The sequence below is a fragment of the Eulemur rufifrons genome, unplaced genomic scaffold (genome assembly GCF_041146395.1).
Source record: "Eulemur rufifrons isolate Redbay unplaced genomic scaffold, OSU_ERuf_1 scaffold_81, whole genome shotgun sequence".
NCBI classification, from domain to species: Eukaryota; Metazoa; Chordata; class Mammalia; order Primates; family Lemuridae; genus Eulemur; species Eulemur rufifrons.
In genome coordinates, this window is record NW_027182863.1 from 674,426 (window position 1) to 700,995 (window position 26,570).

General features: G+C 57.3%; 1 protein-coding gene across 4 annotated transcripts in view; it reads right to left on the reverse strand.

Annotated features, from left to right (window-relative positions):
- Positions 1-14,670: 14,670 nt before the first annotated feature.
- FBXO25 (F-box protein 25) overlaps positions 14,671-26,570 on the reverse strand; it is a 42,826-nt gene continuing 30,926 nt past the window's right edge. For 3 of the 4 annotated variants that reach the window (XM_069464627.1, XM_069464625.1, XM_069464626.1), the window contains exons 9-10: positions 23,679-23,822; positions 14,671-19,288 (exon numbers count right to left, since the gene is read on the reverse strand). In XM_069464627.1, the coding sequence (XP_069320728.1) occupies positions 19,199-19,288; positions 23,679-23,822 (234 nt within the window). In that variant the 3' untranslated portion in view covers positions 14,671-19,198. Of the gene's footprint in view, positions 19,289-20,032; positions 20,060-23,678; positions 23,823-26,570 lie in introns of all 4 variants that reach the window. The other variant, XM_069464628.1, reaches the window with a different exon arrangement.

The window sequence follows — 26,570 nt, forward strand, 5'->3', positions numbered from 1 at the left end:
GTATCAGCGGGCGGTGTGAGTACCTTACCTTAGGGAAAAGTGGTTTGAAAGAAAAGATGTCTTTTCCTTTGGGTTAAAAACAAAGCAAAAACCTCCAGCTACATGGTGCATTCCCGTCATGTTAAAAACACATATATACACCCCAAAAACCAAAAGCCCTGTGCTCGAGTTGTTCCGTGTGCACTTCCGTGCTGATCCGTGCACGTGGACAGTCCACTGATGCTCCTGTGGGTGACAGTGTGCTGGCGGCAGAGCACGCCGTGGTGCAGCAGCCGGTCCGTGTCTGATGGAACACGTTACCTGCTCCACCCGTGTCCCATCCGTGTGTCCATCTGTCGTCCATGTCCACATCTGTCTGCCATTCGCAGCTGTCCACCGTCTGGTCCGTCCGTCCGCCCTGTCTGTGCGAGTCTGTCCATCCGTCTCTTCTTCTTCTTTTTCTTTTTTTTTTTTTTTTGAGACACAGTCTCACTCTGTGGCCCGGGCTAGAGTGCCGTGGGGTCAGCCTCGCTCACAGCAACCTCAGACTCCTGGGCTCAAGCGATCCTCCTGCCTCAGCCTCCCGAGTAGCTGGGACTACAGGCATGCGCCACCATGACCAGCTAATTTTTCTATATATATTTTTAGCTGTCCAGATAATTCCTTTGTATTTTTGGTAGAGACGGGGTCTCGCTCTTGCTCAGGCTGGTCTCGAACTTCTGAGCTCAAACAATCCGCCCACCTCGGCCTCCCAGAGTGCTAGGATTACAGGCGTGAGCCACCGCGCCTGCCCATCCGTCTCTTCTTAGCCTTGAAAGGGGGACACGCTTTCAGTAGTAATTCCAGTTTGCATTAGAACCTTGATATTGTGGAGGTTTTCTTTGTTCCACAGTGCAGAGGAAAGTCTATAGTTTTAGCATAATAGCTGCCTTGAAGATCCCTCAGTTTCCTCAGGTAAATAGCGGGTGTGTGGACTCCCCGGGGAGGTGCCTGTGGGCGGCACAGACACGCACCGCGTGACTCACGCGAGGGTTTGGCCGCAGGGGTCAGTCCAGGCTGGTCTTTGGCGCCGTCTGGCTGAGCAGGGACGTGGCCACGTGTGTGGGACGCTCAGAGGTGGGGGGTGCGGTGGTCCTGGCCTGTCGGGACGCCAAGTGCCTCACCCACCTCCGTCCTGTGACTGTGATGCACAGTGAGCAAAATAGCTCTTCATGCTGCTGTTCTCAGAATGTGAAGACAAAGCCAGATCAGAATTGGAATATGCACTGTAAATCGAGTTTTTCTTATCTACAAAGACGAATGTAAAAATTAGTGTTTTCTTCTGTTGTATCTGATTGAATTAAAATAACTGTGTTTGTGGTTTTTAATGTACATATTTATTGGTGTGCTTTGGGAGAAAAATGTCTTTTCCTGAAAGAACTTACCAAAGCCGATTTGCCGTCTACACGTCAGCGGGCTGGGCTGCGTGAGCCGCGGCTTCCCCGTGGGCCGAGCGTGGTCTCTGCTCTTCCTGCCGCGTTTCGGTGTTGCCGAACAGGAAGGGGGTCGGCTTCAGAGCAGGTAAGCTCCCTCCCTGACACGGAGACCTGGAAGAGAATAAAAGTACTGCTCTAACCTCTTTCATTATGGGTTTGCACAACTACTGGCATCTGCTCACAATGGCTTTAGTCACTTAGAGCTGACGGCACTTTCCTGACCTTTTAAACCTCCTTTTAAAATGCGGTTAATGCATGTACTTTTTCATAAATAAATGAGCAATGTCATCCTACGTTTTCGAGCTGTATCCTTTGGGTGACTGCACTGCCGCACTGCACCACCGCGAGCGGCTGAGCACCCGGGCTGGGCGGCGCTGCGTGGCCGCCCCGTCTGCTCTGGTCCCTCTGTCTCTGTCTCGGGAGTCGGGTCCTTGTGTGCTCCACCCCTCAGCGTCCAGCTGAGAGGCGTGAACACGCTAGTGTGGGACATCTTACCGTAGCATTTCTGTGTTACAAAGAGGACCGTCACTTAGAAACAAGTCTTTCTGGAAAGGAGTGGCCTGTTCCGGGGGGACGTTAACTTCCCTCAGGAGCCGGACGCCAGGTGTGGCGCCCCCGCGTCGTGTGCCTCCTGGGGGCAGCCGCCCTGGGGGGGGCGTGGAGCTGGGTCCCTCCACGCAGTGGGACTGCCGCTCCCGCTGCTGCTCAGGGCCTCATGGCGCGTTGGGTGCCCACGGACCTCCCGCCACCTTCCCGCTGGCCTAGGGACCCCTCTCACCTGCCCACGGCTCTGACCCACCCCACCTTCCTCTCTCTGTCCCACGCGGACCCTGAGACCCTATCTCTGGTCACTCGTGGACCTGGCTGTCATTGTAGGCGAGGGAACTGTGCCTGTCCTCTCTCCCCCAAATTGCTTTTAGCCAATTCATTTTCTGGTTTTCGTGGTAATTGTTCAATTGATGTTTGAACAACCAAAGACCAGTGCTGTTCAGTCAGCTTTTTTTTTTTTTTTTTTTTTTTTGGAGACAGAGTCTTGCTCTGCTGCCTGGGCTAGAGTGTCGTGGCATCAGCCTAGCTCACAGCAACCTCAGACTTCTGGGCTCAAACAATGCTCCTGCCTCAGCCTCCCGAGTAGCTGGGACTATAGGCATGTGCCACCATGCCTGGCTAATTTTTCTATTTTTAGTAGAGACGGGGTCTCGCTCTTGCTCAGGCTGGTCTCGAACTCCTGACCCCGAGCGATCCTCCCGCCTTGACTTCCCAGAGTGCTGGGATGATAGGCGTGAGCCACCGCGCCCGGCCTGCTCAGTCAGCTCTAAACTAGCCAGGACAGTTTTCCAACCTGAGATCGCTGTTTAACATCTCGCCCACAGCAGCCACAGGTGGTTTCCAGGTGAACGACCACCTGCGCGCCGGCTGCTGCAGTTTCCTTCCTTTTTGGTAGAGACAGTTCTAGCCCTGCGGACGGGAGGCAGCAGCACACTCTGAACAGGCTCGCGGCTGAAACCCGGCGCTGCTGAGGGCACGTGGCCCTGGAACGATTCCTCGGGACGATCTGTTGCTCCGCGTAGACGCGTCTCTGGCCGGTGTGACCTGCGGCGACGCACACGTGGGCAGGTTGAGCTGTAGCGGTGAGTCAGTCTCTGCCCGGCTGCTGTTCTGTGATCCCAGAACTGCTGCTTATCATCGTGGATTTGAGCCCCAGCAGTGAGCACGAAGTCAGGTTAGAGCAGGTTTGAGCGACAGGGCATATTCCGGGTCCTCAAACCCTCCAGGGCTGCCCAGGCCACACTTCCCCGCTCGGCTGGGCTGCGGGGAAGCTGCAGGTGCCGCCCTCGACCCTCCTGTTTTAAGGAAAAGCTGAGCTGTTCCCTGACAGCCTCGACAGCTACCACACCGGAAGAATCGGGGTGAAATGGCCCATTTCAGCTAATAGCAGGACAGCCAGAAACTCGCTTCGTCAGTAGTTGAAGTGTGCAGTTTCTACGGAGACGACCTTCAGTGTGTGAACAGGTTTGAGCTGTTACGTAGTAAACAGTGGAGCCGGCGCCCAGCAGGCCGAACCCCGGCCGTTTCTGTTTATGAAGTGGGTTATTCTCAGAGGGTTCCATGGAGAGGACAGTGAGGCTGGGAGGCTGCTGGGGACACTGTAGATACCAAACACTTCCGGGTTTTCCTCGTCTCCAGTTAGTCCCGAACAGCCCCAGCCAACGGCTCTCACTGGGGTGGGTGGCCCAGGCCTTCGCCTTGGAATCCAGGTTCCCTCGCTTGGTCTGTCCTAAGGTGACAAGAACGTCCGCACTGCCGGGGAGACAGGACCACAGGTCTTCGTGGAGGGGTGGAGGGCCACGTTCTAGCAGCTTGGCCTGTGGGCAGCCTGGCTCTGCCCCGTCTCCTGCCAGCCCTGCGGCCATCGCCGGGCACCTGAGCTGCTGGCTGCCAGCCCCTGGGCTCTGTGGGCGGCTCCTCCTGTCCTGGGGGTCAACTGAACGTTCCTTCTGCAGAGGGGGCTCCGTAGGACCCTCACAAGTGCTTTTCTAACGGCCTGTTTTCCTCTTCCCCAGGGCTGTGTGTTCTAACAGTGCTTCCTGCCGAGCATCTGCTTCCTTGCCGGATCGCGGCTCCAAGAGGGCAGGGCCGCCACACGGAGGGCCTTGCATGGACACGTGGCCAAGAACGTGCTCCAGGACGACGGCATGGTCACTGGGGTCACCAGAGCAGAGTCCCACAAGTAGCAGGTGACAGCTGGCGTCTGTCGCCTCGGCCCAGCCGGGCATCTCCCCGTCCGCTTCCGAGGCTGTGGAGCCCACGGCCGGCGTGAGGCCTGGGCTGGACTCGCGCCACGCGGCCTGTCATGGTCTCTGCCGAGAGATCAGCCCCGGGGTCGGGAGGACAGCCCGTCCCGCCCGGCCTGCCGCAGAGGAACCGCACAGCCCTGGACCCCGACGGACCCCGACGCCTTAGCGCTGCCCCCGAGGGGGCCCGACGGGCCGCGCGTCCGGCCCTGCCCGCAGACGCTGAGCTAACGCGAGGCTCGTTTGTAGCGACCGCGCCGCCTGCAGGGCTGACCTGCCGGCTTCCAGCGGGACCGCGGGCGCTGGCCACGCCCACGACGCCGACCACGTGCTGACCACGCCCACGACGCCGACCACGTGCTGACCACGCCCACGACGCCGACCACGTGCTGACCACGCCCACGACGCCGATCACGTGCTGACCACGCTCACGACGCTGACCACGTGCTGACCACGCCCACGACGCAGACCACGTGCTGACCATGTCCACGACTCTTGCCACGCCCACGACGCCGACCACATGTGTTGACCACGCCCACGACGCTGGCCACGCCCACAGCACGCCCCTGCGGTCACCGCAAGCCGGGACGACGCGAGTCCTTCGCCCTCCGCGGTTCCTGTCGCTTGACCCGGACTCAGGGCAGGGCCCGTCTTCAGCGGTCGCTTCCCGGAACAGGCAGCGGCCACCGTCACCCTGGGGAGGCCACACGTCCCGCCGGGGCCGAGGGGCCCTTTGGCGTCCCGAGCAGAGGACGGCGGCGGTGCGGTAAGTGTGTCTTGACTTGCGTCAGGACGAAGGGTCGCAGGTGACTCTACCAACGTGTCTTAGTCTTTCTGGACATGGAAGAGGAAGCAGGTCAGAAAGGGGCACCGGCCTCACTCAAGCGCGGAGTTCATGACTCCGGTGTCTCCCGGGCCTGCCCGTCACCTCCAGGCGCTGTAGGGACTTGGGGAAATGCGGTTGTCGCAGCGTCCGGGCGCCTCCCTGGCCCCGCTGCAGCCCGTGGGCCCCGAGTCCGCCGCGCTGTCCCGCCCCAGGTGACGGCCGTGGCCTCGCAGAGAACGACCGACTTTAGATTCAGGCAATGACTCGGCACAACGAAGGGCCGGGGCAGGGGGTGACAGAATCGGTCAGCTTCCCCGCAGGCCGCAAACCGCTTTGATTAGATTAATCCATTTCAGTTCCCCGGGGTGGAAACTCCAGCCGGAACAGCCGGCTCGGTCTGAGGATTCAAATAGATTCCTGCGAAAACATCTCGGCTGGAAAACAAAAACAAGTCAGCAAAACAAAACCAACAAAGACGTTAAGCACTTGTTATTTAAGTTGGGTAAAACCACGTAAGAATGACTAGATATTTGAACAGAAGGACAAATGACATGGCTTAACCACGCTGTGGTGCTTGTGTTCCTCGCAAGGAAGCTCTGGAGGCGGCGGGACCTGCGGTGCCGCTGCTGTGTATGCGGGTGGCCGCGCCGCTGTCCTCGTCACCTGGTGAGAGAACAGCGGCTGCAGCTCGAGGTCCTGCTGGTCCTCAGGGAGGCACCGATGACGTCCACCTGCGCCCCGCGAGGCTGGCACTGCTGTGCCCATTTTATGGATGGTCAAGGCGAGGTCGGCGGAGCGAGCTTCCTGGCAGGTGCTGCAGGTGTAACGACGTCAGACGGTGAGTCGAGGACAAACGGGGCACCCTTCACTCAGTCGGCGTCGACGCTGGGGTGTTTCCAAAGAACAACGCACGGTGTCCCAGTGTTCACGGGGAAAGCCAAGCTCTGTACAGTGATTCTGAAGAGATTTACTCGGAGTCAAATTTGAGGACCACGACCCGCAGCCGCGCCCAAGAGGCCTGGAGCAGGTGGACGCGCTGTGGCTGGGTTAGCGTTTGGTTCTACACATTTCAGGGAGACGGGGGGGCCACAGGGGAAGTCAGAAATCAGTACTCGGGAATCACACTTTGGTTCGCCCCGAAAAGGTGGGCCATCTTGAGGGGGTGGCTTGCAGGTCATAGGTGGGTTTGAAGATTCTTTGGCTTGTAATTGGTTTTTACATGAAGCTTTGTCTAGAGGCTTGGAATGTTTTAAGCTGCTGTTAATCAGAGATGAGCCACCAGGCATAGGTTTGTTGTGTAAACTGAGGACCTGCAGGTCTGTCTTGAAGACCCTTAGGCCTGTTAATGGGCTACAGAGGATGTTCGAAAGAAGGGGGGACGTGAGGAGGCAGGTCTGACCTCCCTCCCCCTGGCAGGCAGTTTAGTTTTAGGATATTCCTTTGGCCACGAGGGGGTCTGTTCAGTCAGCCAGTGGCGGCGTGAGCCTTAAGGTTTTATTTTAGTTCACAGCAGGGGCAGAGAATTGTCACGTAGAGGACCCAGGGACAACTCTGCTCACTAACAGCAAACTGCAAATGTCCTGCGAGGGTCTGGGGCGGGAGAGGCCGCGTACTCGCCGCTCTGTGCAGCCCGAGCCCTGGTGGGAGCTCTGGGGCTGGTTCTGGAAGGACCTGTGACCCGGGCACTCCCCAGGGTGGGCCCCCGCCTGATGGCTGGAGTTTGGATTCCTCCAGCGTGTTTTTAGGCCACTGGGCGCTGGGGAGGGTGTCATTCCACGTGGGCTGTGGCGTGTCCCCACATGCCCGTGTTGGTGTGGGCGTCTGTCTGGCAGGTCTGGGTCTGGGCCTGGGCTGACCAGAGCTGTGCTGTCCTGTGTGGTGCCCACCCACCCCGGTGTCCTCACCCGGCCCTCCCCCACGCCGCCCCCTACCCCCACCCCGCTGTCCTCACCCGGCCCTCCCCCACGCCGCCCACCGCCCGCCCACCCCGCTGTCCTCACCCGGCCCTCCCCGGTGCGGTGCCGAGGTCAGGCCTGGGGCTCCTCTGGCTGGGGGCTTGGTGCCGGCTGCATGACTGTCCCCAGCCTGCAGGCCTTGTCCCGGCTCCGTGTGCAGCCCTCCCCCCCACCTGCCACCCACTGCCAGGAGCCAGAGGGAGGGTCTCCCGCATTCCAGACTCAGGCTCCTTCTGGAAGTGTCTTTATTCCTTCCGGACCTTGGCCCAGGGTAGCAGACAGGGGGCAGATGTGCATCCTACGGGCCACGGTCCCCAGGGTCGTAGGTCCCAGGTGACACCGAGGGCCAGGTGGGAGGGACCCCTGCCCAGCAGCCCCCGCACGTCCAGGAAGGAGTGTCTGGGCAGAAACCGGGGCTGAGCAGGAGGCTCTAGAAACAGAAAAGGAGAGTCGTGCTGGCATTTCCTGTCTCTGTCCCCGCAGGCCTTTCCTGTGGGTCTGCGATCGCCCTGCCCGTTTACGCAGGACACGGGCGGCTGGTCTGTGCCTCTGGAGCCCCAGTTCCTGGTTTCCCACTTGTCGCGTGAGCACCGTCTGTGCTGCTGTGCGCTCAGCACCTGCTCAGTCCGTTCGCTTAGAAAATTACAGAGGCGGGGGCTGAGGACGGGAGGGGGGAGGCCCCCAGCCCTTCAAGGAGGGGCCGGAGACCCCAGGGCAGCTGGGGGTCCTTCCAGCTTGGACCCCCTCGAGCCAGGACATGAGGAATCCTTGCTGCCCAGCCGCGCTGAGCCCCCACCCGCCCTGCGAGGTGTCGGGGGCTTCACACCCACCGCCGTGACCCTCCTGTTCATTTGGTCACTTTCCGCCTCTTCACCTGCTTCCGGTCTGCACCTTGTGGCTGCAAAACCTGCTCCTGGGGCGGCCTGTGTGTGGACCCGGCAGATACCGGGTGTAGACGGGGTGAGGGAAGGCACCGGCCGGTTTGAGAATCATGTGGAGGTGGGTCTAAACCCTGGCTCTGAGGCCTAGCGAGGACCAGCACCCTCCGTCACGTGGACAGCAGCTCCGGGCGTGGCAGCTCCGGGCGTGGCACAGCCCCCGAGTAGCCGGGTCCCCCCAGCCGTCCCTCAGGGCCAGGCCACCAGACACGGGTGCAGCTCTGTTCTCTGCGTGGCGTGTGGGTTTGACGGAAGGACAAGGTCTCGTCATCGGGGAGGCGGGAGCAGGAGAAGTGGATTTGAGAGTTCCGGGAGACACTTCCATGGCAACCACGTACTTTTAGGGATCTGGCCTGTGCCTTACTGTGTAAAATGGGTGAAAAGTTATGGTAACATGTTAAGTAGGTGACACCCTAAATTAGCAGTCTGATGCAGATTTTTTTTTTTTTTTTTTTTTTAAAGGCTTGTACCTGGAATTTACTTGTTAACTCTACCAGCTGCCCAGGGTCATGGGTGCCTTCAGCCAGGCCCCTGCAGCCTGACTTTAGCCCCAGGCCCAGGACGGTGGGGGGCGGGGGGATGTCTTCTTGGCATCTGTTCTTGGAAGCTGCAGGCTGCGCTGTCAGAGCTGAACGTTAAACACAGGTGTTTTCCCAGACCTTTTCCTGAGATTCTGTCTGCCCACTTCTCCGGCCCCCAGATGTGATTTCCGTTTTGTCTAGGAGGAGCACATCCTGAATGAAAGAGTTATTCTAATTTTAACAGCCGGAAATGCCAAACTCAGAGGTGAACAAGAAAGTGCATCTCCCAGCAAAGCCGGATGCATCTAGGGAATGTTTGACAATTGCCACGGTGACTTCCCCCTCGGGGGCTCCGGGCCAGGACAGCGGGCAGAGGCGGGTGGAGGCTGCGGGTCACAGCTTTGGTTTTCACCCCCTGAAGCGTGTCCCTTCCCCGAGCCCTGCAGGGTCAGCAGATGATGAAAGGAACGAACTACACTTAAACCTGTAAGTGGTGATTAATTCTCATAATTCATCTGGCATATTTCGAGGGAGGCACAAGCATTTCATTTTTAAAAATCTTTTATTACAAAAAAATGAAATCTATGCAAAAGTGGCAAGAATAGTGCAGTAGACACCCAGCAACTCAGTTATGGAGACTGAGCAGTTGCTGGTCTGTCCTGTTTGCGTGGCCTGGCCTGGCCGCGTTGAGTGAGCCACTGACAAGCACGCGTTTCTGAGAAGCCACTCGCTGCCTGAGCCCGCCAGCACGGTGATGCCCACCTCACCTAGTACCCATAGCTTATAAATTTTCCCAATTGCCTGGAAAATGTCTTTGGGCTGCTTTTATCTTTCCCACAAACCAGGACCCAGGTACGGGCCGTGCATGGCTGTTCCGTCTCCCAGGTCTTGTGACTCTGGAAACGCCACCCCCCCCCCCCCCCCACCGTTTGTCCTGAACTCTGTTTCCCATGATGCTTAACTGTTCGTCCACATGTGCGGCTCCTGGGAAGGAGAAGTTAGAGCTAAAGGCCCTGTCACGTCTTGGTGGCAGGGACACCTCTTGGGGGCCACAGGCCAGGAGCTGATCGTCCTGGGTGTCCACCCCCCGTGACACTGGAATGGGGCTCAGATGGTGACGACTCCACTTTAACCTGGTGGCCTTTATTCCCCAGGTGTCTCCCAGCTGCGTCCCCTCCAGGGCTGTCCCGCGTGCTCCTGACAGGGGCCCCCGCATGGCCTCTGCGTCCAGCGCCTCTGGCAGCTCCAGGAAGGAAGTCACAGGTACGACCATGTCATTTCCCACAGAAGTGACGGGTTTCACGCTAGGCTCTCGTCAGAACGCTGCAGTGGACCAGACACACCTGCCATTTAGACCAGAGGCCACGGGACAGCCGGCTGCCACCTGGGCTGAGGAGGAGGAAGGCCAGCTGCAGCTGGGAGGGGCCTCAGCGCACAGCCCAGAAGCCACAGAGCTCTGCTCTCTTCACTGCCCAGAGGTGGCTTTGTGACCTCGGGCTCCACAACTGTGAAAGTGGCTCAGACTGAAGCTGCTGGAATGTTAGGTTATCCTAAGCCCCCCAGCCCCCCACGGAGTAGGAGAGTTGGCCTTGGCGTGTGGTGACGGCCACCACACTGCCCCGGCCCCATATGAGGAGTGCTGTCACCTGCCCCCCATGTGGGTGGGTGTCTCCTACCTGGCAAAGTCCCCCGGCCGTGACCTCGGAGGAGGCTGGTGCCAACCAAGGGCGCAGGCGAGACACCTGCTGGTCGTGAGGGAGACCAGGTCAGGCTCCGCACGGACGTGAGGGCCTGTCGGGTCACGTGCAGAAAAGCCACTGTCTCGCAACAGGACCCTGAGTTTTTGAGGGGAACGAGGTGGTTTGGGGAGAGACCCACCTGCAGCTTTCTGTGCCCACCTCGGCCCAGTGAACACCGGACAGTCGGGCCTGGCTCTGGCCCCGTCAGGACCGGTGGGTGTGTTTCCTCCCCGGTGGCCCTCGGGGAAGGCGAAAGCCCAGACTGCCAAGTGTGTGTCACCTTCGTGAGGCATGTCACAAGCACCGGGCTGGGATGCCCCTGCCCTCGCTCGGGGGCTGGGTTAGTGTCTCCTGCCGCCTCTCCCGTGTGTTTCTGTTTCTGGAAGCCGTTCTCAGGCTGCTGGGCCCGGTCCTTGGTGACCATGTTCTTGCCGGGGTCTGCAAACGGCTTCCCTCCCACAGGTGTGTCCTCAGGACAGTGACTGTCCTGTCCCTAAGGCTGTCCACCTGGAGGGACAAACCTACATATTTAGAAATTAATGTCTCAGCATGGCTTTTCATAGCTGCAAATGAGGTATTTTCATTTGGTGATAAAGGTTGTGTAGAATTTTACTTTTCAGAACAAGTGATATTGATCCTTTTGGCACTGTTTCTGTGTAACTAATTTTCTTAATGAGTCAAAGTTTACGTTAAAGAGTTTTATGAAACAATAAACTGTAATTTAAAAAATCACATACATTTTCAAGAAAGCCGAACAAGTCTGGAGGTGATGAGAAATACCCTTTGCTGTGAGTTTTCCTCTTGAGATGTGATTTGTTTTTCCTTTAGAGACAAACCTCGTCTCCCTGGAGAGGCTGGAACTGATGCTGTGGGGCCGAGGATGGTGGCAAAGCTCCCGTTCTGCGAGACGTCTTCAACGCCCAGAAGGAAGCCAGCTTCCCTGGGGACGCAGATCGGGGCGGGTCCCTCCAGCAAGGAGACCCACGGCTCACGGCTCACGGTTTCTGGGGAGGGGAGTATTCTACTTGGGAATATGTTACGTAGCTTCAAAAAGCAATATAAGAGAAAGTATTGGAAAGATATGTGAAATCTTGAAGTAGAATTATGGGTAACATTTTTTGTTTTGGCTTTTTAAAAATATTACTTTTGCAATCAGAGTAACAAGTACAAAAAGCTAATATTATGTAACGTTGTAAATGGAAAATGTCAATCTATACAAAGGAGGCAAAAGTGCAAATCAGGGTTGGCAAACCAGAGCGGTGTGGCCCACCTGTTTCTGCACAGCCCACAAGAATGATCTGTGCATTTTTAAATGGAGAAAAAAGACTTCATGGCATTAAAAGTATATGAAATTCAAATTTCAGTGTCCATCGAGTTTGCAACACGTCCGCGTGTGCTCACGTGGACAGATGACCGGGGCTACGGCAGAGGTGAGGGTGGTGAGAGACCCCGGGGCCGGCAAAGCCCACCCCTTTCCCCGGACGGTGGGCCCGCTCCCCGGTCCAGGCTCTGTGCACCTACCGTCCAGCCTCAGTCAGTCACACGCCTCGTCCAGTCTTGTTTCAGCAGCAGCCGCCCTCGCCCAACAGATCATGTGGAAGGACTCCCAGACATCCTGTGATTCTACCTTCATGCCGTTGAGACACACATCACGCACCCAGCGTCAGCTCTGAGCTGCGTGACGCAGACAGCTCTGCGGCCCCGCTGGCCGCTGGGGCTGGGAGACGGGGCAGCCGCGAGCCCCGCACAGCTGGGCCGCAGACTGCACGGAACTCCCAGCAACAGCAGCACACATTTTCCTCAGGTGCAAATGGCACTTCTTGCAGAACAGACAATACGTTAAGGCCTCAAAACAAGTCTTAATAAAATTCAAGATTGCAATTGCAACCAGTATCAGTGGGATGACACTAAAAATCAATAGGGGAAAAAAACTTGGAAAGTAAGTAAGTATGTGTGTGAAAATTATTAACGCTCTTCACCACTGGGTCAGAGAAGAAATCACAAGGGAATCAGTATCCCAAGACAAATGAAAACATAACATACAAAAAATTATGGGCCACAGCAAAAGCAGTGGTAAGAGGGAAATTTATAGCTATAAACACATTTTAAAAAAGATCTCACACAGCCTAAATGTACACCTCAAAGAACTAGAAAAAGAGGAGCTGACAACCCAAAGCTAGCAGAAAAGAGGAAACGACCAAGATTAGAGCAGAGACAAAGTCTAAACCAGATGAAACCAAGAGTTTGAAAGATCTACAAAACTGACAAACTCTAGACTAGACTGACTAAGAAAAAAAGGGAGAAGACTCAGACAACTAGAATCAGACGGAGAGGACATTACAACCAATTTTACAGAAACGAAAAGGATGAGAGTACGGTAAACAGTTGTGCGCAAGAGGACTGGGCAACCTAGGTGAAGTGGACAGATTCCTAGAAACACAACGTACTGAGATTGATCACGAAGAAATGGAAAATCTGAACAGACCTAGGACTAGGAAGGAGACGACTCAGTAACAACAAAGGAAAGCCCAGGGGCACATGGCTTCGCTGGAAAATGCTAGCAAACGTCTAAGGAAGAATTAAACCAATCTTCCTCAAACTCTCCCCAAAACCTGAAGAGAACACTTTCATACTCATTCTATGAGGCCATTATTCTGACACCAAAACCAAAGACACTACAAGAAAATAAGACCCATACCAGTATTCCTGACACAGACCTCGTGTCAATATTCAACAAAACGCTAGCAAACAGGGTCGTGCTGCACGGCCAGGTGAGACGTCCCTGGGCTGCGAGGACGGCTCGACCTGCACAAATCAGTAGGACACAGTGAAGGAGAAATCATGTGATCACCTCAGCTGATGCCCAAAAAAAACACTGGACAAAACCTCACACCCTTTCGTGATAAAAACTCTCAACAAACTAGGAACAGAAGCAAACTCCCTCAACATGGTAGAGTCTGCGTGAAACGCCCATCACGCTCCATGGAGAGAGTGAAAGCTTTATCCCAAGGCCAGGACCAGGATCCCACTCTCACCACGCCTATTCGACACAGCACCAGCAATCCTAGGTGAGAAAAAGAAACAAAAGGCATCCAAATTGGAAAGGAAGGGGCAAAATTATCTTTTTTTGCAGATGACATGATCTCACGTGTCGATGGCCCTGGAGCACTCACACACAAAGTAATGAACTATTAAAGTTAGTGACGCTGCAGGGTACAAAATTTACACAAAAATCTTTGCATTTCTATACAGTAACAATATCAATTCAAAAAACAAATGAAGAAAATTTCACTTATAATAGTAACACAAGGACTCAAATACTTAGGAATAAACGTAACCAAGCAGGTGATAGACCCGTACGCTGAAAACCACAGAACACTGCTGAAAGCAGGTAGACGACACAACAAATGCAAAGCCACCTCGTGTGTACGGACGGGAAGACTTAATATTGCCAAGCTGTCCACCCTACCCAAAGCAGTCTTCAGATTTAGTGCAATCCCTCTCAAAATCAGTGGCATGTTTTGCAGAAACAGAAAAACCCATCCTGAAATTCACGTGGAATCTCAAGAGATCCCAGCCAAAACGATCTTAATAAAGCCAGAGGTCGCCCAGTCCTTGCTTTGAAACCTCCTGCAGAGCTGCGGCGAACAGAACGGGGTGGCCTGGGCACAGGGACAGACACACAGACCAGAGCCCAAAAACTCTCGCACACGCGGTCACCTGATTTTCAACAAGGGGGCCGAGAACATTTGATGGGGAAAGGGAGTCTTTTCAGCAAACGGTGCTGGACAACTGGGCATCCATGTGCCCAAGAGGGAAACTGAGCCCTGACCTTAAGCACATACGAAAATTAACTCAAAATGGACCAAAGGTCAAAATCAACAGCTAAAAGTATAAAACACTTAGAAGAAAACGTTAGGGAAAATCTTCATGGCGTGGGACTTGGCAGTGACTTCTTGTATGCAACACCGCAGCAAAGACAACGAGAGAAAGAGAAGACACATCTGTGTGTCAAAGAACACAAACAGCAGCGTGAAAGGCCACCCTGGGAACGGGAGCAAGTAATCTGCAGACGATTTACCGGCTCAGGATAAACACCCAGAACATACAAAGAACATACAACTCAGGAACACACCACCCGACTGAAACACGGGCAAAGGGCCTGGACAGACGTTTCTGCAAAGAAGCCGCACAAACGGCCAACAGGCACCACTGCCCCTCAGGGACACAAATCAAAGCCACGGCGAGACACCAGCCCACACCCGTGAGGGGCGACTGCCGGAAGGAGCCCAGGAAACCACGGCACAGCGGAGGGCGTGGACACGCCGGGCCCCGGCCCCGCCGCTGGCAGCCAGCACGGTGGTTCCAACAACTGTCGCGTGATCCAGCAGCTCCGCGCCGGGCTACACGCCCCAGAGAGGGGGAAGCAGGTCTGAGAGTCACGACGGCCACGCGTGTGTCCATCCACGAGGGAACGGGTGAGCACAGCGCGGCACACACGTGAATCGTGGAGATTCCTGCGTTCTGACACGCGCTGTGACGTGCAAGAACTTCGAGGACATACAGTTAGAGGAACACGCCAGACAGGGGACGGTCCCCGCTGGCTCCACTCAGGAGGCCCCTGCAGTGGCCACAGTCACAGAGACGGAGCAGGACGGAGTGGCCAGGGCTGAGGGACGGGGACAGGGAGGGGAGTCGGCGTTCGTGGGGACGGAGTTTCAGCTTAAAAGATGAAAATGTACAACAATGTACAGATGCCTCTAAACTGTACATGGGTTAGGATAAATTTCACTACAATGAAAAACATTTTAATGACATTAGAATTATCTACGGTTAGAGTAAAAGAAAGCTGCTTGCCTTCATCTGTTCAAGTTTCTCGAGTAACCGTCAAATAAAGATGAAGTTCCATGCAGAAACCACGACAGCGTGGCGTCTGTCCGTCCGATACCTTATCTTTTTACTCTGCCTGCTCGAGAGCCTTTCCTGGGGGACCCGCCACCCTCGGGGAGACCTGGCTGGGGTGGGGCGTGACGGTGGTGGCACCAGGCTGCGCCCACCAGGCACATCGCTATTCTGCACCAACCGGCGAGTCCCAGTGTCCCCCGGGCACATGTCCCACGGGGCTGCGTCGAGGACGGGGCTCAGGGGAGGGACCTCACGGCGGATCCCTTCGTCCGCAGCGACTGAGGCGGCAGCCCCAGGGCCACTGCCCGGGACAGCAGTTCCTGGACGCGCGTCAGCTCCCCCCTGCTGGGACCCGAGAGCCAGGGCCACATCCGGGAGCAGCGGCGCTCAGTCACCCCTGGCTCTCGGGGACACGGAGCGAGGCCTGTGTGAGCGAGGGCGGGAGACGCCAGTGCAGGGAAGCTGAGGGCGGGCAGAAGTTGGCGCCCACCCTCGGGCCGCTGGGCGGCTGGCGCACGTCTGTCGTGGGTGGGCCACGCGAGTCCTTGCTTGTCCCACGTGCCGCACGTCCGCTGGCTCCCCGGGTGGCACCCGCCGCCGCAGCAGGTGGGGCCCAAAGGGAGGTGAACGGAGTCCGGCAGGTGCAAACACGCCGTGGTGGAGGGGTTACAGTCACGTGTCCTGTAACTGCATCAGGGCACCGTCACCCCTGATACCGGCAGGACAGACTGCGCGCGGTCCCTCTGCCTGCCAGGCGAGGCCTTCGCAGGGAAGAGAACCGTTGGGCGTCCCTGGAGAAACAGCCTTACCCCGTTAGAGGCCACGAGGAGTTTCCAGAAGGGAAGATGAGACTGCACTGACCTCCTCAGTGACTTCAAATCGATCAAACATTTAAAGAATTAACAAGAAACCTTCAGAGACTCTTCCAAAAAACAGAAGATGAGGGAACACTTTCCACGCTCATCCTATGAGGCAGTTTTTACCTCGACACCCAGACCAGAGGTCACACAAGGCGGGTCCTGGAACCATCCCCTGCGGACACCGAGGGTCACCTGAACTCGCAAACCAAATCCAACGACTCAAAGCCTCAGACACACGACCGAGTGGCTCCGGCCCAGGGAGGCAAGTTGGTCCCACGTACAAACGTCGGTCCACGTGACAACCCCACATCCACGGGCCACGCGATCTTCTCGAGAGCTGCAGGAAAGCATCTGACAAACCACCAGCGTTTCGCGATAGACACTCGGCAGACGAGCAGCAGAAGAGACCCTCAACCTGGCTCGGCGTCTCCAGGGAGGCCCACGGGCAACATCGGCTGGTGGAAGACCGAACGCTTTCCCGGGGCCGGGACCTGACAGGGACGCCCACTCCTGCCTCTGCTACTCGACAGTGGCCGGAGGCTCCAGCCCGGGAAGGAGGCAGGAAAGGGAGCAGCAAAACCGTCTATTCACAGATGCACGACTTTGTTTACAGCATAATCACGAGGACTCTACAAAGCACTATGAGGGCTGATCAGCTATTTCAGCAAGGGTCCAGGATCCCAAAGTCTTGAGGCTCTGATTACAAAAGCAGCATTTAAGGCAGAAACTGTGCATAGATCCTTACGGTTTTCCACGCACAGCCCTGTGCAGAAGTGCGTGGCGTGCACGCAGATAACGGCACGGCCCTGGCAAACCGCTAACGCTAAAGGGCCGCCTGGGTCTGCTGCCGAGACACAGCTGCAAGCCCCTCCGGCCTTTCCACTCTCGACAGGCCAAGGAAGCCCGACTGGAGCCCAACACTGGCTTCCGGGCGGCGGGACCGGGAATGAGGGGGCATCTCAGAGCCTGCTGCCGCCAAGCCCGGATCAAGGGCGTGTGGGGCTTACTGCCGGTCTCGGGCTCTCGGTGCCCGGAAATCTCCACTTTGGTGCAAATCAGTGCATCAAAACTGCAGTTTGATCCCACGGACAGTGGCACCTCTGCTTTGGGCAGAGCTCTGACAGAATTTACATTCAAACATGACATCCAGAAGTGTAAACTGACACTTCCTCTTATCTCTGCTGTTGTCTGATCTATAACTGATCAAAACGGTCTTGACTCTGTCTCTGTCTACACCCTCCGAGAACCCTCCGACGTGCGTGGGCCGCCTGCCCAGCCCCCGGGGCACCCTGCCTCAGTGGTGCCAATGTGCACGGACGGTTTGGGCTGGCAGCACCCCCCCCCGTGAAAACACGCCAATGTCATGCGACTGCTGGAAGCCTCTCTGACACCATCGATGCTGACATGTTTTCTGAGCAGGTATTGCTGGATTTACACAAGTTAAATGCACGTACCTGTGATTCTAGCGCAGCCAAACAGCATCGAGACCATTAAAAGGCATATGGCCAGTTGGGGGAGAGAACCACAACTTCAAAAGGTTAATGTCCTTTTAAGAAGAAATTCACATGAAAAACACCAACACCCCAAAGGAAAACAGGCAAAGAACACATTAATTTACCAAAAACAAAACAAATGGCCAGTAAATACACAAAAATGCTTAGCCTCACAATCCAACTCTTCGCTTACTAAAATGCCACCAACAGAGACAACATCCGTGCCTCGGGGACCACGGAAACTCAACACGCTCCTCTGAGAAAGGTCACAATCGCTCTTCTCACCAGCAATCTGGAAATGGGTGTTAAAAGCCTCAAACGTTTGACTCATCGTGTTGCTTCTGCATCTGGCTTGTCACGAGGAAGGGTCACACGCACGAACGTTTGCGTACAGCGACGCCTGTCACAGAGTCACCGACGCGGGCAGCAGTCGGGAGCTGCCCGGACGCTGTGAGGAGGAGGTGCCATCTGGTGGTGCCACATGCCCGACAGAAACCGTGTTTCCAAATCAATATTGAAGACACAGGCAAATGCCCCTAAAAAGTGGGCTGGTTATGAAATGAAGGCGGCAGGTGGCACGTTCGGGGTCTCACGGAAACTCCTACTCCCGTGTCCGGCAGGGTGGCCCCAGCCCCGGCCCCGTGCTGGGCGCTGGGCAAACTCATCTGGCAAAGCGGCAGCGTGTTCCCGGCCGTTCCCGTCAGTTGGGCCAGAATGTGGTGCTGAAAAATGAAAATCTCTGATTTGCATTTATTAATATATAAAATTACAAATTTTAATACGCTCAGAAGAAACAAACGTGAAGGAAGTGGAAATGGTGAGCCTGGGTCCCTTGACCCGACCACGCTGCAAACGCACGTTTCTCCCCGGCTGCCCAGACCGTGTGGCCTGCTCGTCTCAGCCCGCACGGCAACCTCCGGGCAGGAACACGGGGGTGATGTCTGTTTTCTTTTATATACCTTTATTTTCAAAATTTTCTGAAGTGGACATGCATTATTTTAAAACAATCTTTTAAAGACTGGAATGAAATCAAAACCACTGTGTTTTCCAGGAAGGTGCAAAACTGACGAAGGTAAATGGGAAAATGCGATTTACTCCCGTCTGCGAGGGGCGTGTAGACCACGGTGGCTGCTCCCGGCTCCGTCTGGGTGGGCGTGAGGCCCTGCCCGGCCTGAGCCCGGCGCCGGGGAAGCCACCGCCCCGCGTGGGGCACAGCACACGGTCCACAGCTGTCCCCACCGCAGTCGGAACCTGCCAGCACTTCCCTAGGTTCGCTGTGTATTCAAAGACGACTCATTTGGGCACAACCAATGCAGTTAAAATACGTTTTAAGAAAAAATAAATATTCTGCACAATGTATTTACAAGGATCAACCGTTTAGTCCCCCACCGATTACTATAAAACGGGGAAACTATAATTAGACAATGGAGCAGCATGTTCTAGAAGGCCTTCTGCGTCAGTTCTGCACGGAATGAGGGGCTGAAAATCCAAAATCGTCTTTGAACCATATATACAAATATGAAAAACTGCTCAGAAAGAATCCTAATCTGCTCAGAAGGAAAGTTTTTACAGACAGAAGTAGAAACGATTCGATTCTGTGGGCCGGACCCCCAGAGACGCAGGTGCACAACCAGGCCCCCCGCCGGCCCAGAGCGCAGGAGGAGCCCCCACAGCCCGGGGCGGCCCCCGGGGGCGGCAGGCGCGCGGCAGCCTCAGAACTTGAAGAGGTCGATGAAGTGCTGCGGGGACACCGGCGTGAAGCAGCTGTCGGGGTCGGCCGCGGTGCAGGGGTGTCCCGAGTCCTGCGGGAGGGAGAGGGTCGGGGTCAGGGGCCTCGCCACCACTGCCCCAGTTCTGGGGGACGTCCCAGCCCTGGGCCGACCCCAGGCCCTGCCTCGGTCGCGGGGGTAACCTGGGGTGAGGACAGTGTCTGGGCGGGGGGTGGAGCCCCGTGGAATTCCAGGGCTGAGTCCGGCCCGGTTAGAGGAGCTGCCTGAGAACCTGCACGGCCACAAGGGACACCACCGGGCTCTTTCTGCCTCGGGTCCCGGCTCACGTGGCTTCTCGGGGTCGCGTCTGCCCATCACTCGTCCCCGAACGGGGCGGAGCCTCCTGCCACAGGCCAGAGTGGGGACAGGCACCGTGAGGGGCGCACGGCACTGACCGGCGCCTGCCCTGGGCGTGCCAGGGGGCTGGCGCACTCCCTCGTCCCGGAGATACAGGGGTGTGTTCAATAAGGGGAGCGAAGGGGGAAATAAGGCTTGTGGAAGAGAACTGGCAAACCCTCCGGAGGCACGGAGAGGCCTCTGGGTGTCCTTTTCTCTGAGTGCTGTGGGCACGTCCAGAGTCCCCTCATCACCCAGGCACTGGGCCGGGGGACATGTCATGAAACCCTCTGTCGAGTGACCAGAGGGGCAGCTGAGACCTGCCTCGAGGTTCCGGGACTCGGCTCGAGTCAGGAGGAGCTGAGACAGGGCCCGGCGGTGGCAAGGACCACGCGCTCAGACAGCACCACACACGGAGCACGCGGTGAAACACGGAGGTACCTTGAACAGTAAAGCAAGATGGTAGTCCTTCGAGATTGTGAGGAGAGAGCCAGGAAGGAATGCAGCGAAGGGAGAAAAGGAGGAGAAGTTAAGATTAGAAAAGCGTCGCACTGCGTTCAGGCGTTCAGGCTCCACGCGTGCTGTCTGGGAAAGGAACTGCAAACCGGGCCAAGTCTGGGACGCACACGGCTTAGAAGCCAGAACTCGCGGCCCCTCAGGACACCGGGACCCACCTGCTGCCAGGCAGGCGGAGACAGTCTCTCCGCTGACAGCCAGGGAGGGAGCCGGGCTAAGTCACCTAGAGGGAGCCGGGCTAAGTCACCTTCAAAACTCCTCACGGAACAATAGACACAAAGCGATGCTGACACTTCTGCATATTGTTTACACTGGGAAGACTCTGACAGGCTTTGGGGGAAAGTCCTCTGTTCCTTCTGTAACGTCCTGAGGGCCCACTGTGTGCTGATGACTCACCCAGGATCCGGGTGGAGGCTGCCCCGGGTGAGCCCCCCGCCCCCCGCCCAGGGACCGAGGCCAGCCCGTGAGTGCTGCTCCTGCGGAAGCCGCTCACCAGCAAGGCCGGGGCCGCCAGACCCGCGGCGCCTCCCCTGGGGTCCGGCTCTGGCTCTGCTCCCAGCAGCCACACGGCCTGCAGGGGGGCGGCGGGCCTAGTCCTTGGATCTGGAAATACCGCGTCCTCACTCTGCTTCCCTGACCCCTGATCCACGGACTGAGGTGAGGGCGGCACGGCTGGGAGACCACCCCTCCCCACCCCCGGCACGGAGACGGCTCTCAGCGACCCTCACTCTTTCGGTGACCCTACTGGTCCCACCCAGACCGTGCTGGGGACTTCCTGAGGAAGGCCGGTGGGAAGCGACTGCGACGCCACAGAGCCGGAACACAGGGCAGCCGGCGCAGGGGCAGCTGAGCGGCCGGCCCTGCGGGTCAGAACCACGGTGGGGTGTGCACCACGGTGGGGAGTGACAAGGCTCGGGGCCACGGGGGAGTGACAAGGCTCGGGACCACGGGGGAGTGACAAGGCTCGGGACCACGGGGGAGTGACAAGGCTCGGGGCCACGGGGGAGTGACAAGGCTCGGGGCGGCAATCACACCAGAGGTCTGAGGAGCTCAGGGGTTGGGGTCCCCAGTCCCCACCCCATTCCCTTAATGGCTCTGATGTGACTTCAGTTCCTCATCTGTTGGGACGCTAAGTCAGGGGGAGGGATCTGTCTTCGTGCTCTTTTGTACACAGATTCAGAAATAAACACGTGGACTGTGACCGCTGCCTGCCACGCAGTGTCTGGTGGGAGCGGCCGGGCTGCACCTCCCTGCAGGGGGACCACAGCCCCCGGCAAGACAGAAGGATCCAGAACCGAGACACCGTCGCCAGGGAAGACCCGCCCTGACCCGCCCTGACCTCCACAGCACCATTCAGTATGGCGGACGGATCGCTCAGTACAAGAAGTGCGAGCAAATTACTCTGTAAAGCTAAAAACCATCTCTCTCAAAAAAAAAAAAAAAAAGAAATCAGAATGTACCTATTTCTGGAAACTTAGGCAGCACGTTCGTATACAGGATGAGTATCCCTAATCTGAAAATCCAAAACCTTCTGAGCACTGAGCTGGCACCACCAGTGAAATTCCACTCGCAAGTGCTTAACACGAACCTTGCTTCACACATGAAATTATTAAAAATACGGCATACGGTTCCTTCAGGCTGTGTGAGGTACGAGCACGAAACAATGAATTCTGGGCTTAGACTTGGGTTCCAGCCCCCAGATCTCATCGCACATACGCAAATTTCAAAACCCGAAAGAATCTGAAATCCAAACACCTGTGGTCCCAGCGTTTCAGAGACGGATGCTGGGCCTGTGCTGCCCGGCCACCAGCGCCCAGGGGACAGCGGAGAGGGGGCTCCAGGGTCCCCAAACACTGCCCTGAGCGGACCCCGTCACGCAAACCGAAAGCGCCCTTCCCCGCGCCAGGCCGTCCCCCGACGGTAGCCCTGCCTTCGCGCTGCTGCGCGTAAAGCAACGTGCTCAGGAGGAAAAGGCAAAGTCACGCTTCAGAGAAGCAGGAACTCAACTAGGAATGACGGCGCCGCGTCCGCTCCGTGCTCTGCGTGAAGACTCAGCCTCGCGTGTCCGGAAGGCACAGACGTTCACCCTAGAAAGGCCGCAGGGGGCCGGGTCTCAGCGCCACAAGAACCTGGCCCACCTCCTGTCCCCTTTCTGCGCTGACGTCGCCGCCCGCGTGCCGTGCTCTGTGCCCAGACCAGGGAGGAGAACGGGGCCCGAGCCCACGTGCCACCACCGAGGAGCCGTCGGCCGACCTCGCCAAGGGGAGGACACCACGGTGGACACAAAACGCTCCCTGCTCTCGAGGGACAACGTCCTACAAAACAATTGTTCTACCGCAAAAACATCGCACATCCTTTCAATTTCAGGGAAGAGGGGACTCACACCACAATATAAAACAATAAATCAGAAATAACAAAATCTCAAGTCACTCGTGCCTGGAGGTATCAGGAACAGCATCATGCTGCTCACCTTTGATAAACTCTTGACATAATACAAGAAAAACTCAAAATCTTTGGTCAGCCATAGCCTATAATTAAAAAGCCACCCTAGTATAAATGTAATTTGAAATACAGTATATTAAAAGCAGTTGTCTCTTTTCCAACAATCTAGAGCTTGCCTGGTGATTCATCTGATAACAAATTTAGATAAACGTAAGGCAAAAGAAATAACCAAAACCGGTTATGGCATCTGCCAGTCGACAGCCTCACCCCCCCAGGCCCGGAGGCGGCAGGGCCGGTTCCTGGCAGGGACGGGCAGGGGACGCCCTTCGAGGCCTAGGCTCCCAGGTCAGGGCGTGGTGGCCACGCCAGTGACGGCTTCTACGGTGTCAGCACGTCCCCCCGACATCAAACCGTGGAAACGCATTCCGGGGGGAGAACATTAGTATACTAAGAAAATGACTGTTCCAAGGCAGCGGCCCACAGACGTCCACCTCTGACGAGAAACAGCGTCGGGACGTCTGGGAGGGAGCGAGGGACGGAGCCCCCATGCCACTCGCCGGGCACCCAGGCTGCCGCAGACAACGATCCCAAGTCTTTCACCGAAGGGTCAGACTGGCGGGTGGGTGATGACGGCCTTGTCAAGTTGGCATCAAGTAAATGAGCAGGTGCAGGTATTTTAAAGGCTGTGACGTGTGTGTGGACCCTCGGCACTGAAGGGGACGCCCGAGACCTGTCCCAGCCCCTGGGGACACGGGGCCGTCCTCAGAACGGGCCTCAGCGGTTCCTCCCGAGATCCACGGGAGGGGACGGGAAGCCCAGCTCTGTCGCAGGCCGAGGAGGGTCAGGGGCACCCAGAGCCTCACCTGCCGCGGACGCGCCTCCCACACGTGACGCCAGGGGCAGAGAGGCGCCCCGGGGCGGCACAGGCGCCAGTTCCGGTCCACACCACGAGTGCCGACGGTGCGCTCTACTGTGAACGCCGGCTGCCCGCCCCAACGTCTGATGCTTCTGGGCACAAACGGTACTTGCCTTTTTTTTTTTTTTTACCCTCACACTTACGGTCTAGGTGAAAAGTTTGCTTCCCCAAACGTCAATCCTCAGGTTCCGAGAGTGTGTCTTAAATTCTCACCTTCCAAAAGAGGATGCTGCAGTGCCGACAGAAGTGCAGGGTGTCCCCGTACTGCTCTTTCGTCGGGTAGCATTTCTGAAGTGCAAAATACATCAGCTTCCATTCGATGTGGCCTTTTTCTGAAAGGATCAAATGTCTACAAAACTAAACAAACAAAATTCTGTTCAGAATCAGATGATTTTCAAAGCGTAACATCAGGTGCAAAACCATTTTTAAAAGGCAGTATCATACATGAAACATTTAACTATTTAAATTAAGCTTACATGGCTTTAATCCCTAAGGCACGAATCCAACAAATCATGGCACGTCTGTACACAGAACACCAAGCATCTACTAGACGGATTTAAACGTTCTTATCTGGACTGATGTCTGTGATACATTATTAAGTTAGAACCAATTACACGCATCACATATTGGATAAGGAACTTGCATCTAGAATACACAAAGAACACAACTCAATAATAAAAAGACAATAGCGCAATTTAAAAATGGGGAAAGGACTTGAAAAGACATTTCCCCAGAGAAGACACACAAACGGCCAATCTCAGGAAAACGTGCCCCGCAGCCCAGTCCTCGGGGAGTGGAATGAGCCCCCTGTGCCCACCAGGACGGCTACAATCGGGCCAGACAATCACAAGTGCTGGAGAGGACGTGGACATTGGAAACCCTCACACGTGGCTGTGGGACGTAAGATGACGCAGCCACCTTGGAGGACACTCTGGCAGTTACTCAAAGCTAAACGGAGTCGCCGTGTGACCCAGACACCCCACTCCTGGGCGCACACCCAGGAGAAATGAAAACACGCGTCTGTACACAGACTCATTCGTCAACGTTCACGGCAGCATTATCTGCAAAAGCCTCAAACCAAACATCCGTCACCTGTTGGATGGATAAACAAAATCTGACACACACAGGGTGGACTATCATCCAGCCTTACAAAGGAAGGAATGCCGTCCTTGGCGACACAGCCCGGAGCCCTGGGGACACTGCGCAGCGGGAAAGCGGCCGTCCCAGAGGGACACGTCCCGTGTGCTGCATGCGTCCGAGTTCCAGAGCAGGGACACGCAGAGGGACACGCAGGGGACACGCAGAGGGACACGCAGGGGACACGCAGAGGGACACGCAGGGGACACGCAGAGGGACACGCAGAGGCAGACGCAGAGGGACACGCAGAGGGACACGCAGAGGGACACGCAGAGGGACACGCAGAGGGACACGCAGAGGGACACGCAGAGGCAGACGCAGAGGGACACGCAGAGGGACACGCAGGGGACACGCAGAGGGACACGCAGAGGCAGACGCAGAGGGACACGCAGAGGGACACGCAGAGGGACACGCAGAGGGACACGCAGAGGCAGACGCAGAGGGACACGCAGAGGGACACGCAGAGGGACACGCAGAGGCAGACGCAGAGGGACACGCAGAGGGACACGCAGGGGACACGCAGAGGGACACGCAGAGGCAGACGCAGAGGGACACGCAGAGGGACACGCAGAGGGACACGCAGAGGGACACGCAGAGGGACACGCAGAGGGACACGCAGAGGCAGACGCAGAGGGACACGCAGAGGGACACGCAGAGGGACACGCAGGGGACACGCAGAGGGACACGCAGAGGCAGACGCAGAGGGACACGCAGAGGCAGACGCAGAGGGACATGCAGAGGGACACGCAGAGGGACACGCAGAGGGACACGCAGGGGACACGCAGAGGGACACGCAGAGGGACACGCAGAGGGACACGCAGAGGCAGACGCAGAGGGACACGCAGGGGACACGCAGAGGGACACGCAGAGGGACACGCAGAGGGACACGCAGAGGCAGACGCAGAGGGACACGCAGAGGGACACGCAGAGGGACACGCAGAGGGACACGCAGAGGGACACGCAGGGGACACGCAGAGGGACACGCAGAGGCAGACGCAGAGGGACACGCAGAGGCAGACGCAGAGGGACACGCAGAGGGACACGCAGAGGGACACGCAGAGGGACACGCAGAGGGACACGCAGAGGGACACGCAGAGGGACACGCAGAGGCAGACGCAGAGGGACACGCAGAGGGACACGCAGGGGACACGCAGAGGGACACGCAGAGGCAGACGCAGAGGGACACGCAGAGGGACACGCAGAGGGACACGCAGAGGGACACGCAGAGGGACACGCAGAGGGACACGCAGAGGGACACGCAGGGGACACGCAGAGGGACACGCAGAGGCAGACGCAGAGGGACACGCAGAGGCAGACGCAGAGGGACACGCAGAGGGACACGCAGAGGGACACGCAGAGGGACACGCAGAGGGACACGCAGAGGCAGACGCAGAGGGACACGCAGAGGGACACGCAGAGGGACACGCAGAGGGACACGCAGAGGCAGACGCAGAGGGACACGCAGAGGGACACGCAGGGGACACGCAGAGGGACACGCAGAGGCAGACGCAGAGGGACACGCAGAGGGACACGCAGAGGGACACGCAGAGGGACACGCAGAGGGACACGCAGAGGCAGACGCAGAGGGACACGCAGAGGGACACGCAGAGGGACACGCAGGGGACACGCAGAGGGACACGCAGAGGCAGACGCAGAGGGACACGCAGAGGCAGACGCAGAGGGACACGCAGAGGGACACGCAGAGGGACACGCAGAGGGACACGCAGGGGACACGCAGAGGGACACGCAGAGGGACACGCAGAGGGACACGCAGAGGCAGACGCAGAGGGACACGCAGAGGGACACGCAGAGGGACACGCAGAGGGACACGCAGAGGCAGACGCAGAGGGACACGCAGAGGGACACGCAGAGGGACACGCAGAGGGACACGCAGAGGGACACGCAGGGGACACGCAGAGGGACACGCAGAGGCAGACGCAGAGGGAGACGCAGACGCAGAGGGACACG